The sequence below is a fragment of the Poecilia reticulata genome, linkage group LG1, assembly GCF_000633615.1.
Source record: "Poecilia reticulata strain Guanapo linkage group LG1, Guppy_female_1.0+MT, whole genome shotgun sequence".
NCBI classification, from domain to species: Eukaryota; Metazoa; Chordata; class Actinopteri; order Cyprinodontiformes; family Poeciliidae; genus Poecilia; species Poecilia reticulata.
Window position 1 is genome coordinate 19,316,282 of NC_024331.1, and position 14,738 is coordinate 19,331,019.

A 14,738-nucleotide genomic window follows, 5' to 3' on the forward strand; every position below is an offset into this window, starting at 1 on the left:
GAGACCAGCTTTTATTTTGAAGTCACTATTTACAGCCATTCCAGACATGCAGCCAAGAAGTTGTCATTTCCGACGTAGCTACTTCCACCACTTGGAGTGCTGTTGGGGACCAAAACCTTCAATTTCTGCACTCCAGTGGATATGGCTGTAGCATGTTTTCACCTTCGAGACTCTCTCCTGTGACTCCCCGATCTCTCGTTAGCTGTTCTTAGCAGCTAATGAGAGCAGTCGGTGGCAGTAGCTCGGCTAAGGTATGCCTCGGAAAAAGAAAAACGGCCAGAGCCCAGCCAGGCAGCCCAACGGGCCACCCGAGGGAGGACGACCCGCGGGCTACCCACCACCTCAGAGATATGACTTCCATCAGAGCAGCGCCGAAAAGGAGAACATCCTTAAAAGAATGCAGGAGATGTTTTCACATCTGGACCCAGAGGTTATACACATCGTGCTCTCTGAGTGCGACTTTAAAGGTACCTAAAACACACGGAACCTTCGCTGTCCGACCTGCTGGTTGAGGTTGTAACTGGGCTAACCAGTTAGCTTGCTGACTAAGACTTAAGTAGTAGTAGTGGTAGGTTGAAGCGAACAAACACAGCATTATTAACTGGACCTTTCTCATGATAGTACAAGGTCAGTAATGTAATAAATTGCAGCCTAAACTCCAGCTGAAGTAAGTTCAATAAACCCAATCTCTCTCTTCCACCTGTTGTCACTAAAACAGTGGTTCTTAACCTTTTTTGAGGTACCGAACCCCCCAGTTGCATATGCGCATTCACCGAACCCTTCTTATTCCAACCCCCGACACACAAAAATACTTTGTGGTATTCTGATTTTGTAATGTAATTATATTAGCTGTGTAACCACCCCCACACCACTAGAGGCAGTAGCAACCCCTAAAAGATGCGACTAAGGAGCAGATTTAGACTACAGAATTTGGTAAAAACGGTGAGTTTTGGTGAAGTAATTAAAGACAAAAGTTCAAATCCATGCTGAGAGTGGAGCTCCTTCAATTAGGGCTCCTCCGCAGCACTGATTAGCTAAGCAATGTAACGTGATCCTCTGCAGCAAGTGATGGCAAAGCGGGGCGTCATCACGACTTTACACAAGTGCGTATTTACCTCCGCGGCAGAGGCTCCGCCGAACCCCTGAGACCGACTCACCGAATCCCTGGGGTTCGACCGAACCCAGGTTAAGAACCACTGCACTAGAAGCTACATAAATACTACCGCGTCACTAGTATGAATAACTCATCTTGACAGTCCGCCAAAAGCAATATTTAGTCTTTATTAAGAGTCAGTGTCCTGTTTACAGTATTAATAATGTCTTATGACTGCTATGTCACAAAATATTGTGTAAAAATTTTCAAGTCCATATTGTCTTTACCTGGAATACCTATGCCTAAGAAAGAAAAATAAAATTTAAATGGCTCAGATCAGTATCAAAGTGTTTAAATTTTATAGAAAACAGAAATTTGTCACAAAATTCTGATGTTTGTCTCTACTTAAATGTACAGTCCACAACGATCAAGAATAGACAATGTAAAACAGAGTTCTGTGTTGTTGTTATACTTGAATAGTCAATGGTCTGAAGATCCCAAACAGAATGATGCCCAAGGCCCCATAAAACCCTGGACATAATATTTACAAGTAAATTCTGCTTAACATACCGTAGTAAAAACCTGTAGAGCAATAAGAGCTGATATGGTGGAGGTTAATTAACAGATTGGAAGAGCAACGATCAGGGCAAAGTTCACCTGCATTTAAGACAACTTGTTTTTAATTAAAAGCAACAGGAAATCCTTATATCCAATGTAGAATCAAATGTAATTTTTTTTGTCACTGCAAAGTGACTGCACTTTGCAGTTTTATTTAATCGGTAGCACTCAGGATGAAAGATTTAGGAAGGCAATTGGTTGAAATAAAGTGCAGCAATAAGGTTATTCTCTAACATACTCATTTGGTAGCATTTGCGTTTGGTGTACAGTGTTTCAAAATAAATTTGGTAGATTTGGGAATAAGAGCACTAGTTTTATTGTTTGTATTATTTAGCAACTGGAGTCAACATTTACTCCTTCACTAATATTTGTATCCGCGTCTGCCTTAGTTGAAAATGCAATGGACTCTCTGCTGGAGCTGTCTGGTGCAGCTGAAGGCCTGACCCCACAACTTCCTCCTGTCTCTGGCTTCGAGCGCACTGCTGCAGCGTTGCTCAGCCCGCATCATTTTTCCCAACCGAATCCCGATGGACATCCCTTCGGCGGGACGGCACATCACTCCTCCTCCCCTCCGTCTGCAAACCTGCTGACGGAGGACCTGGACCTGCTCATCGATCAAGAGCTGGAGACGCTAACCGAGCAGCGAGATGTCAAGGACGAGGCGCCTGGCAGCGTGTCATCGTCTCTCCCTTTATTCCCTCCTTCTCCTGTTCCTCAGCAGGCACTCCCGGAGCTGCTTCAGAGCAGCATGAAAGCTGCATCCAAGGAGCGCTTTCCCACCCAGCCGTCCCTGTCGGGCGGACAGGTGGAGGGTCGGTCTGGAGTTTCCTCTCCCCTGAACCAGCTCAGCACCTGGGGAGATGAAGTCCTGGAGACACAGCAGGATGTGCTGGATTTTACACACCTGACAGCAGAAAGCTCTACAGACAAGTCTAAGCCTCCGTTGGACCTAGCAGCGTCGGGACGTCCCTCTGCTTTCCAGGTGTATAAAAAGCAGGAAACGCCTAAGACTGCTCCAGAATGGACCGCACCCACATACTCGGATTCATTAGCCACCGGAGCCAGATCCAAAGCGAGTTTACTAAATAGCAACCCACATGGCTTTGGGTCATCATCCTGGAACTTGGGTGCACCAGCGTTCTGCAGTCAGGTCCAAGGAAGCCAGAGGCCAGCCTTTATCACCCCCGTGGCTCAGGGACCCTCCTGTTGGCTCAACCCTTCTAGACTTGCCTCCCCCTGGCTGAACACGGGCCCCATCAGTCAGTCGCCTCTCAAACCTTCTGCTGTCCCCAAGTCTTGGGCCCTTCCAGTGGCCCCACAGTCCCCTACTCTCCATAGCAGACTGCAGTTGCAAGGAAAGGTGCTTGTGCTGCTTCGTGGTGCCCCAGGCTCTGGCAAGTCGACCCTGGCAAGGTAAACATGCTGTGATACACTGACTGTAGTCACCGTAGTTGTATATGTGTGTGTATTTTTTTTTATTACTGCTCTTGACTCAGATCTATTAACTAAAACTATGACAGTTTATTGTCTTGCCTCTTGTGCTCTGTACCAATAAATCAGATTCTCACATTATAACTACAGTTAAACGTAGATTTCTTGCTTTTTTTGGCACCTCAGATGAGAATTTTTAAAAAATGACAGATTTATTTATTTTAACTTACAAGTTCCCTTGCTATCAGCGGACATAAAGCTGATTTTCTTCACCTCTGTTCTTCTGGCTTTCTGGAACAAAACCTGTTCTTCAGAAAACTCAGTGGAAAAACGGGTGACAAGAAGAAAACTATCTTCTAGAACCATCAGGGTTCAAGCAGGGACAATTATTCAGCCAGACATAACCTACAGACAGAGCAATGCAAGTGAGACAATCCAGGAATTTACTGACTCAAGCGTTCGATGGCCTCACCTCATATACCTTCTTGAGTATGTAAGGCTACGTTAGCTGGAATAGAAGAAGGTGTTTACCTTAACCATTCTTTTTGCTGACCCAGAAATAAGCACATAATTACAGAAAAACAATTTTATTGCATAAAATGCAATAAGACAGATTCAACTGTAGCAAAGGATTGTATCTAAGCTAAAAAAAATACTTCTCACATCAACATATGGAAAGCCCAGTCCTTTCTGCTTGGTTTAACATCAATGCAGCATAGGGCTAATCTGTTTAATTTTTGGATTAACTGATTTAATAATTGGGCAGTAAAAATTGCTTAACAAGAGATTTTTTCAGACAATTTAAGCCTGAAGCTGAAACTTTGAAGTTCTGGGTAGAACATATTTGCAGACAAATATCTTAAGCTTAAAATGTATATATCTTTTGTACAGTTTTAACTTTTACTGAACCCAGACGTGACTAAGATTGATATTTTCAGCAAAACACTTGGACTGGTGAATTGGCGAATTTCTGCTGCAGGAGTCACTTGAATGTTGCATCAGCCATGGCTACGTGCGTCTTTGCAGGGCCTTGTTGGAGCGTAACCCGGGCGGATTCGTGCTTAGCACTGATGACTATTTCAGCCGTGGTGGAAGGTACCGATTTGACCCCATGGTCCTGGGGGAGGCCCACGAGTGGAACCATAAACGAGGTCAACATTCACATGCACATTAATATAAAGTACAACACTTTGTACGTCTTTTGATTGAATGTGAGAGTTTTGGGATTTTTTTGTTTGTTTTTTTTTAACCCAAGTTTCTGTTTTTTCTGTTTTGCAAATGGAAATTGTGTTTTACAGCCAGGGAGAGTTTTGAGCGTGGCATCAACCCCATCATCATTGATAACACCAACATGCAGGGATGGGAGATGAAACCCTACGTGGTTCAGGTCAGTTAGCTTGCAAAGAAGCTAGTAAAACTGTTCTTTTAATCACAAACAGTCACTGCATTGTGACAAAGAGGTTACATAAGGCGGGAGAGTTGATTATAAAAAAGCTTGTAAATAATGGATTACTTACAACTGTGTCATAAACATCAGATAATCGACAGTGTGCTGTGTACTTTAGGCGCTGAAACACGGCTATAAGGTGTTGTTCAAAGAGCCGGACACTTGGTGGAAATCCAAGCCCAGAGAGCTGGAGAGGTAAGAGACAGTAGGACGTCTGTCATTTAGTTTATTATGAACAATGTCAGGGTTTCCTTCAGTGTATTATAACCACCAGGCTTTACTTGTGCCCCCACCAGGCTTGGCATTGTTAATTTATTAAGTCTTTTTTTTTTTTTCAATGATTGCCTTTTTTAAACTTTTTAGTTGGTGTTTAGGTATTAATCCTCAAGTCTTCCTAAAATGCATAACCATCAAATGATATTTTCAAAGTTCCTGTCAACTTTAAACATTTTTTTTAACTCAAAAACATGGCGGGAGGCTGGATGACTGACCTAACGCCCTGAGCTCCAGGCTTAGCAAGTTTTCTGGGGTAAACACTGAATGTTCTGTAATTTTGCTATCTGTGTGTGTTAATTTGCAGGCGTACCACCCATAACGTACCTGCTGAAACAATTCGCCGGATGCTGAATGGATACGAGCGCTTTGTCACGGTTCAGTCCATTATGAGCTCACACATGCCTGAGTTTAAACCGGCTCTTCTGCAGGAGAACTGCCACTCGCTGTGAGTAATTATTCAAAATACTTCACTGTTTGGCTTGAAAGAAATGTGACGTTGAAGTTATATTCTTTCATTGTGGATCGGAACATGAGTTAATAGCTTGTTAGTTGTTGTTTCCTCAGAATAATAAGGAACAAATATTTTGACTTAAGATCTACTGTAGAAAAAAATCACTTTGCACTTATGTCACATTATAGCCACACATTTCAAGACATTTTATGTGACAAGCCCATTCAATGTAGCATTGCAAAGTTAAAAGGAATTGATAGTTTTAAAAATAATTTCATTCAGCTCAGACCTTCCTCTTTAGTTCTGGTTTTATGTCTTTTTGGAAGATGAGCCCCGACTCCAGTCTTCCAGCATTGGAGTGGAGATGGTGTGTTCAAAATGAAGTGTAGAATTAGTTTTCTGTCAAACGCTTTACATGTAGGCCTGATGCAACATTTCAGTTTCCCATGTGTTTGCTACAAGCCATTTATTCTTCCAAGCCATTTATTGTTCCAATAAATGGCTTGTAGCCAAACTGCAGGCAGGGTTTCTTATGGCTTTCTTTAAGCTCTTCCATTAAGTCCAAACTCAAATGCATGGCAAATATTTTCCCTGTTGGCAAATTCTCCCACCGGAGCTGTGGATCTTCAGAGTCACCATGGACCCCTTGGCTGCTTTTCTGACTATGACTCTTCTTGTCCACACTGTCAGTTTAGGACAATCATGTCTTGCCAGGTGTATAGTTGGGCCATCCCCTCTTCATTTTCAGATAGGAACTGAGCTCTATGAGAAAGTTCAAGCTTTTGGTAATTTTCAGAATCAAATCCTGCTTTGAACTTCCCCACATCTGTTCTCTGACCTGTGTGCTATGTTCCTCAGCCTTTATGATGCTGTTTGTTCACTTGTGTTCTCTAAAATATCCTGAGGCCCTCATGGATCAGTATAAATCCAGGCCCTCGCTGGATTTATACTGAGATTTAATTACAGACATATGGACTTTATTTAATGACTAAGATTTATAAGGATAATTGGTCACACATTTATCCAGGATGACCAGAGTAAAAACGATGCAATACAAATGCACAAGTTTTTTTCACAAATCACTGTGAAATAGTTTATTACATAAAGTCCCAATAAAATTGATTGAAAACAAATGTGAAAAAGCTTAAAGCTGCACTATGTATATTATGAACAATATGTTTTTTCACATATTTGCCATTATGTCATAAAAGTACAACATAAGACACTTTAAAAAAAAAAAAAAACGAGCTCCTCTGCCTTCCCCCTGTGGTCCTATTGCCATTTGCAGAAATGCACAACTCGGTCAGAAATAACCATTCAGAGCCAGGAGGAGGACCTTAGTGCTGTCAATAATGCTCATGCATGCTGCTCACATCCTCCCTCTTGCTCTTTGCTACATTACAACTTCTTTCTGATAGCAGAGCCTGCCACAAATGCTCAGGATTATTAGCATGGCCATCGATGACGGCAGATAAACAGCTTTACTGGAACGTTAAGTTGTTTCCGCACCATATTTAGCACATTGAGCAGCAGATAGATGAGCAAGAGGAGGGTCTTAACCCTCCTCTTGACTCTGATTGGTTGCTTTCTGTAGACAGCACCGATGATAGTAGCACTGGGAGAAGGTGGAGGAGCTTGATTTATTTATTTATTTTTTTCCCACCGATTATTTTTCTCACACTATGACATGATTTTAATAAATATGTAAAAAACAATATCTAGTTTATAAAAGCTACACACCGCAGCTTTAAGGAGTAAGAAGACTAACAGTTTCTTTTAAGCAGATAAATTGTGAATCTCATTTAATCTTTTTAAAACTTGCAGCATATTAATGTACGTTTGTGTTCATACATCAACAACCTCCCTTCCTATATTTTTTGTCTGTTTTTCTGTAGGCCTGTCTCTGCGGACACGCCCTGTCCAGACCTGGTAGATCGGTCCAGACTGAATGAGGAATGTAAAAGTTCCCACCCTCAGCTTTATTCCTCTCTCCCTGACGTGTCGTCCATCAGCGGCTCCGATGACGCTGGAATGCCTGACGAAGCTTCCTGTGAATCCACCGAGTCGCTCGACCTCCAGCTGCTAGGAAAACAATCCAGCAGGCCAGATGCTTTTGATGCGGAGGATATTTATTCGGGTCAAGTGGATTCTGAACTGAACCCCAGTAAAAGAGAAGGGAGAATCCCAGATTGCATCGTGGAATCTGTGATGAATGAAGACCACTCTGATGAAGTTCCTGTGGCGTTTTCTGAATCTATTGCACAAAGAGTGAAGAGGGAGAGATCAAAAAGGTCTGGTTTTGACCAGGCAGAGGCTGTGGACCTCGTTAAAGATACCAACTCATCAGACAAGGACACTTCAGCAGATGAGCAAGCAGAGGAGGAGACGGTGGTGGGGAAAGGAGAAGAGAAGAGGAACTCTGAGATGCTTCATTTCGTTGGAGACTGGCCTTCTGAAGAGTCTCTTCAGCAGCGACCGGTGAAGAGAGGAGAGAGGCGTACAGCAACACAAGGAAAGGAGATAGGAGATGATGAAAAATCAAAGATCGTAACATCAGGCCCGGATATAACCGAGTTGCAAAAGCTTCTTGACCTTATTCAGACCGGTGTGGTCACAGATCAGATGTGTTCATCCTGCTCACTCTCTCCTAGCTCCGGGGAAGAGATTGAGAAACAGGATGAAGGTGGCAAGGTGGAAGAAGTTAACAAAACCGAAGAGAGGCAGCAAAATCGGAGTAAAGCTGGCTTACCTGACTGCGTCCAGGACTGGAAGACAAATGACTCACATAACAGCACTGGCTGTTTCGAAGGAGTCGAGAGTGAAAACAAAGTGAATACTAACACAGAAAGGATCTCTGATTCTTCAGAAACTGGGAAGGAACTACTGGAGTCAACAGATGTATGCAGCGATCAAGTTGGAAACAAAGACGCAGATCTGAAAGAAAATCGCAGATCACAGGGAGCCGAGTCGATTATGAAACACGTCGGTGAGGGTCCTGAAAGTCCGGCGCCTGAGTTATCTGCAGAAGCAGAAAGTTGTGGCAGCAGTCAGGAGAAAAAGCAGCGACAGGGTCGGAGATCCGGGAAGCAGTGCAAGTTGGCCCTCACCTTCTCTCACAACTCTTCCATGAATGATTCAGACTGTTCAAACTCTGCAGCTGAAAATACGGACAACAAAAAAAGCACAAACTCTGATGCCAAAGTGATCAATTTTGACCTGAAACCGGATCTGGACCTGCTCTCCCCATCCCGCCCTGAGCTACCAACCGCCTTCGCTTCAGTAGAAATGAGCAGCTTCTCTCAGACAGAACCGCAGGACTTCGCTCTTCTCTGGCGTCTCAACCGTCGCCATGGCTCTGACGGCGCCGTCGTGGTTGCCAGCGGACACTCCGGCGACATCCGGGTGTTGGAAGGAAACTCTTCTCGTTTTGTGCCGTGGCTGTCCTCCACGGCAGCTGCTGCGAACTCATCCAGCCTCATGGAGGTGCCGTACCGGGTGGTGCACGAGAAGGGCACCCAGCTGGAGGAGAAGGAGCTTGGGGTGACTCAGAACCGGCTGGAGAGCTTGCGTATCCTCAGCCGCCATTTTAAACTCGTCAGTTTCGATACGTTAGAGGATCTGTATGACAAGTGCAGCCAGGACTTGGAATGGACCACCAACCTCCTGCTGGACTCTGGAGAGAGGTTCTTCCGGGATGAAGATTGTGATGACATCCAACCGTCCAGCCGAGCTTTGAGTGAGGTTTCAGATACTGGTGAATGTCTGGAACCGGTGAGGGAGGGTGAGTCTAAAGGAGAACAAACTGGGGCTAAAGAAACAGCACAGGAGTTGACTCATGAGACAGAAAGGGGGTCAAACGAAGGACACAAAAAAACCGACATACCATTTGGAGGGGAATCGGTTTCAGTTATAGTCGATGAGCAGTCAGAGCCAGCTTCTGACCAAGAACCAGTTCCTCAGATGGAACCGCCCCCTCCCGAAGCAGTCGAACTGGAGCGCGGCTCCGACGCCGACCTCCTGGTCGCAGAAGCTGATTTCGAAGACGGAGCTTGGGGCGGGAGCGAAGACATCTTAAACTTTGAAACTGAAACCACCGACGATATTGCGAGCATGGATGAGATCAACCGACTTCTGCAGGCTGAGCTGGAAGAGATGGAAAGAGAACAAAGTCAGAGGAAAGCAGAGAGGCAAAGCCAACATCTGAACATCCAAACCGTGGAGCTGAAACTCTCAACGGAGCTGGCACTGCAGCTAACAGAGCTGTTCGGTCCTGTCGGAGTAGACCCAGGTAATTTACATACAGGGAGCTCGATGAGCTTACTCTCAGCTGAAATAACCATCTAAAGTACAGGATAAGAGTGACATGCAAAAGCACTCATATCCCATAAAATATGTTGATAATAAAAATATAAAAAATGTGGTGTGCATTTGTACTCTGGTAAACATATTAACTCTGTAGGAGCTGTGCAGAGATCCACAGCTCGGGTAATAGAATCTGGTGGCAGGACAACTAATATCAATACACTCAACAAATTTGTCCCCGATTGAAGAGTGGCAAGAAGAAAGCAATTACTTAAACATGTGGAAGAAGTTTCTCTGGTCAGGTGAGACCAAGACTGAACTTTAGACCTACATGTGAAACTGACACAGTGCAGCACCTGCAACTAGAGCTGCACAATATTTCAAATTGCAGTTGTCACTGTAGTATCAAAGGAAATGTAATCCCTTATTGTACGTGGAGTACTATCCGTTCACACTCTGCACGCCAAAACTAAAGTTTTCCATTTGGGTGGCTTATGACTGAGCAACTAGATGTGTAATTATCATTGCTGAGATAAACCTCAAAAAATGGATTGAACAACAGAAAAGGGTAATATGTGTTGTTTCTAGCTGATATAATCACAAATGCGTTCCTGATTATATCCGGGCCTGATGTTACGATCTTTGATTTTTCATCATCGTCTATCTCCTTTCCTTGTGTTGCTGTACGAACTCATCACCGGTCGACCTTGAACACAGCATCCCTAAAGTGAAACATGGATACAGATGGAGTTGCAGACAATAAAACCTAGTTGCTGCAAAATACTGGAAGTTAGCTTCCTATCGGGTTCAGCAACCATAACAAAAAGAGTTGCAATTAAATGGTTTAGAGCAGGGGTGTCAAACTCCAGTCCTCGAGGGCCGGTGTCCTGCAACTTTTAGAAGTGACTCTGCTGCACCACACCTGAATAGAATAATTAGGTCATTAGCAAGGCTCTGGAGAACTGAGGAGGTAATTAAGCCATTTGATTCAGGTGTTTTGTACCTGTGGCACATCTAAAAACTGCAGGACAGTGGCCCTTCAGGACTGGAGTTTGACACCCCTGGTTTAGAGGAAACCATATTCATGTTGGGATAGTCCAGTCAACACCTAGATCTAAATACTGTTGAGAATCTTTGAAATTTTCAGAGACACTCATCCAGTCTGACTGAGCATGATCTATTTTGCAAAGATGAATGTCAAGAATATCAGTAAATCAGTAAAAGTTTACTGTTGTCAAAGTTTTAACTCAAGGGAAGATGAATGCAAATGCACACTTTTGTTTTAATTGCATAATTATGAAAACCATGTACACTACAACTATGTGCAGCGTTCTGTGTATCTGCCACATTAAACCCTGTTGCATCTTATTGGTTGTCCGTTAGGCACGTGTTCAGCGGATGACTTTGCTGTGCTGATGGATCTCAATCTGGCTAAACTTCTCTACCAAAAGTGGAAAGAAACTATCCAGGTTAGATTAAATCTCACAGAAAAAAAACACTAGCACTTCTGTCGAGATCTACCATTGTGCATCTGTTTCCTTTTTAATAAATATACTTTTATTTTTCAGGAAAGACAAAGACAAGCAGCTCTGTCTTTCCAGCTGCTCGAGGAAAGTAAGTAGCAGGAAAATGTAATTATTTTAAAGCAACAAACAAAGTCTAAACACAAGAAATGTACCTGTTAGCCTTTTGCAGGCTTAGTATAGTTTTTCATGGATCTTAAATGTGGATTTTTAAAATTGTTTACGTGTTCCACAAGAGCGGACACATCCGGGTAGTTCCCTGACGAGCAAAAATGGCGACATGCCACTGGCCGGCCAGCCAGACGCCAGCGCTCGGATCCCGTTTATGGATCACTGGAACGTGTCCCGTCCACACGTCTCTCTTAGAGACATCATCAAAGAGGAGCAAGCTCTGCAGGCGAACATGCAGAAGGTATCACAACACCACAAAGGCGTTTGCAGCATGTGACCCTACGGTTGTTCCTTCTAGTTTCCATTAACTCTCTCTGGCCGCCTTTCTTTCAGACCAGACAGAGTCGCGTTGACCTCCACCGCCGGGATGGAGCTTCGTTGTTGAAAGAGAAGCAACTTTATGAACTTTTCCCCACAATCGACAAGCATTTTCTGGAGGACATCTTCAGAGATCACAAGTATGAAAAGACTATGATCATCCTCTTGTGCAATGGTAACATCATGTAAACTGTTGGCTCTTTCTCTTTAAAAGACATAGTCATTGTTCAGCTGCTTTTACTCTTTATGTTCTTTGCCATTTATTCTTATGTAGGTCTGCAACTGACAATTATTTTAGTAATCAACTTTTACAATCATAGAGGACAAACAGCATTTCCGGTATTCCACCAAGCGACTGCTCTGTAACTGCTGTCAAGTCATGTGCTTTTTTAAAAAAATGTTTATTTTTTATTGTTTTTTTATTTGCACAGTTACAGCCTGACCCAGACTGAGTTGTTTCTACGCTCTCTTCTCAACGAGGAGGAACCTGTGAAGACGGTTGTTGCAGTGGAAGCTCCTCGGTCGGACCAGCACAGAGCAGCCAGCAAGGAAAGGGAAAAGGTGCAAATTCCTTCTGTTCAAAAGCTTTTTATGAGCATCTTTCCCTTTTTTTTATTTTGATTTGGCTCTTTAGAGGCTTGTTAGAAAACAAACAAACCCCCTGAAGCCAAAATATACATTTATAGTTTTGTCTTGTTTTAATTTATTGAATTTCATTATAAGCTACTTTACATCTATTCATTCCTTAAATTATCCCATAGAAAGCTTCCCTTCTGTTTTTGCTTCATCCACACAGAAGCAGAAGCTGTTGGAGTCCGCTGTTTCCAACTATCAGGATACAGACGATCCAGAGTACGAAGACTTCAGGGCTGAGGCCAACCTTCAGAGGAGGCGCCAGCTTGAGAACTTTGCGAAGGCTGCAGAAGCTTTCAGGCAGGGCCGCAAAGAAGTGGCTTCGTTTTACGCACAGCAGGTAAACGAATATATATATATATGTATATTTCACAAATGAAAATGTTGGTAATCATTGAACTATCCACCTAAGAGTAACATTTTTATCTACTTCCTGTTTTTTATCTGCTCTTGCCTTAGGGACACTTGCACGGCCAGCGGATGCGTGAGGCCAATCACAGAGCAGCGGTGCAGATATTTGAAAGAGTCAACTCGTCACTGCTGCCCAGAAACATCCTGGACCTTCATGGGCTGCATGTGAACGAGGCCTTAGAGCACCTGGCTCAGGTCCTGCAGGAAAAAACTGCAGGTTAGACCAGTGTTTTGAAAACTTGGACGGGGTTTCCAGCTGACAGTAGGAAGGAGTAGAAAGCGTGTGAATGATCTGAAATATTGCTCTTTTTTTTTTCCTTTAAGAAAAACAATTTTAGAAAAGTGTATTTTTTGAAAAAGTATCACGTAAGTTTTAGCTTTAAAATAGCACAAAGAATTCAAGAGTAGCAACCTGTACAAAAAGGTACGTAGAGAATTCAAATAATTTATTGGATTTGCATAAAATACGGTTTTAAAAAAAATATTTTGAATCATTAAATCTTAAAATTAAGTCCCTGCTCTACAGTTTCGACTACGCTGTGGTGTGAGCGTGCTCCTGTTAACTGTATTTTGTGTGTTTTGTTTCTCTTTGGCCTCTTTGTGAACAGAGTGCGAGCAGGGTCTGTGTCAACCTCAGCTCTCTGTCATCACAGGAAGAGGGAACCACAGTCAGGGGGGAGTGGCCCGCATCCGGCCCGCTGTCATAGACTACCTCACCAACAAGCACTACAGGTACGGATACACTCAAACGACACACACACACACACACACACACACACACACACACACACACGCAAAAAGAAGAGAGACGTTAGTCTTCACCCATAGCTTCTCCCGTGTGTGTTTCTGTCAGGTTCAGCGAGCCAAAGCCAGGCCTTGTGTTGGTCTCTTTGAAGTGAAAAGACCCGGTTTCTGCTGCTGCGAACCAGAACTCTCTTCATCTCTCGCTCTCTTTTTTCAGTGCTGCAGTTTATATAGTGGGTAAAAGCTCAGTAAATATTTGTATTCCTTTGATACAAATACCCCTCTTCATCAGTCCTGCACCTACTAAAAAGACAGAACGTCATATATTTACTGAAAATAATTTTAATCCTTGTCACCTTACATGAAGGGACTCCATTGTTGTTAAACAGAAATAAGTTATTATTTGTCAGTAAAATGGTTGCAACCATTTACATTTTATTCTAACATTTTTCTATGGTGTATTTTTTACCTCCTTATATGTTTTAGATAATCAGATTTTGAAGTTTTGAGACTCCGGGGAGTCGTGTTTGAACTCTACTGTTCATGTTTTGCCCGTCTTTAAATCGGCAATGATGCTTTGTGCATAATGGAGGCTTCCCTTGCAGTGTTGATGTAACACGTTTTTGAGACACAGTTAATGCCTTAAACTTTATGTCCTTTTACATGGTTTTTACAAAGTCGACGGCTTTAAAGAAGACGGAGCTTTTCCTCTTGATTACAGTCTTACAGACGCCACATGCTGTGTTTTACGCTTCACAGATCCGGCTCTACGAAACCGATTGAGCAATCTCTGCTGTTGCTTCTGAAGGCAGCTGCCTCCTTAACAGAATGTTTTTATATTTGTGAGAAAGGTTAGCTGCTAACACTCAATCTCAGGTGACCCGGTGTGTCGGCTGTTTTCAGCTCATTCCTTGTAGTTTTTAAAATGTCTTTTGCCAAATGTCATACCAGCTGTCTTCCAGAGGATGCTATTTTTAGTTTTAAAAAGTTAAATTGCCTTCTTATTTTTCTAAAAGCAGTTCACTTTGGTGTTTGTATATATTACTGTGAGCACACTAAATCTAAAGAATGTATTTTTAGCCAGTGTGTCTATACAATTTTACAGAGCATGATGTTTGTGAAATAAATCTATTTGTTTACATGTACTTGTATGTGTTTTCATTTCTGGATGTGTTCGATTGTATTCTTCTTTCAGAGGGTTTCTGTTAAACAACAGGGGCTTCCACAATTATCGGTACCCCTTGTAAAGATGCGAAATCTTTTACTGCAGTTTGTTACACAAAGAAGTTGATGAAAAATATAGCCTTTAAAAATATCTCC

At 42.9% G+C, this 14,738-nt stretch overlaps 1 protein-coding gene across 1 annotated transcript; it reads left to right on the plus strand.

The window, feature by feature from the left end:
* The first annotated feature begins 33 nt into the window (after window positions 1-33).
* Window positions 34-14,563, plus strand: n4bp2 (NEDD4 binding protein 2). Its single transcript, XM_008412822.2, has 16 exons — window positions 34-467; window positions 2,101-3,124; window positions 4,169-4,293; window positions 4,441-4,529; window positions 4,708-4,784; window positions 5,170-5,310; window positions 7,212-9,604; window positions 11,002-11,087; window positions 11,187-11,232; window positions 11,378-11,553; window positions 11,646-11,770; window positions 12,062-12,191; window positions 12,427-12,603; window positions 12,723-12,891; window positions 13,283-13,406; window positions 13,528-14,563. Exons 1-16 carry the CDS (start codon window positions 254-256, stop codon window positions 13,571-13,573), a joined length of 5,142 nt encoding a protein of 1,713 aa, XP_008411044.1. The 5' UTR covers window positions 34-253; the 3' UTR covers window positions 13,574-14,563.
* Window positions 14,564-14,738: the final 175 nt, after the last annotated feature.

Excerpts from the sequence above, each read along its gene's own strand:
- n4bp2 (XM_008412822.2), top strand. The coding sequence starts at position 254 with ATGCCTCGGAAAAAGAAAAACGGCCAGAGCCCAGCCAGGCAGCCCAAC. Across the intron at positions 11,554-11,645 it reads TGCAGGCGAACATGCAGAAG|ACCAGACAGAGTCGCGTTGA; the intron begins GTATCACAACAC and ends CCTTTCTTTCAG. Across the intron at positions 12,192-12,426 it reads CCAGCAAGGAAAGGGAAAAG|AAGCAGAAGCTGTTGGAGTC; the intron begins GTGCAAATTCCT and ends TCATCCACACAG.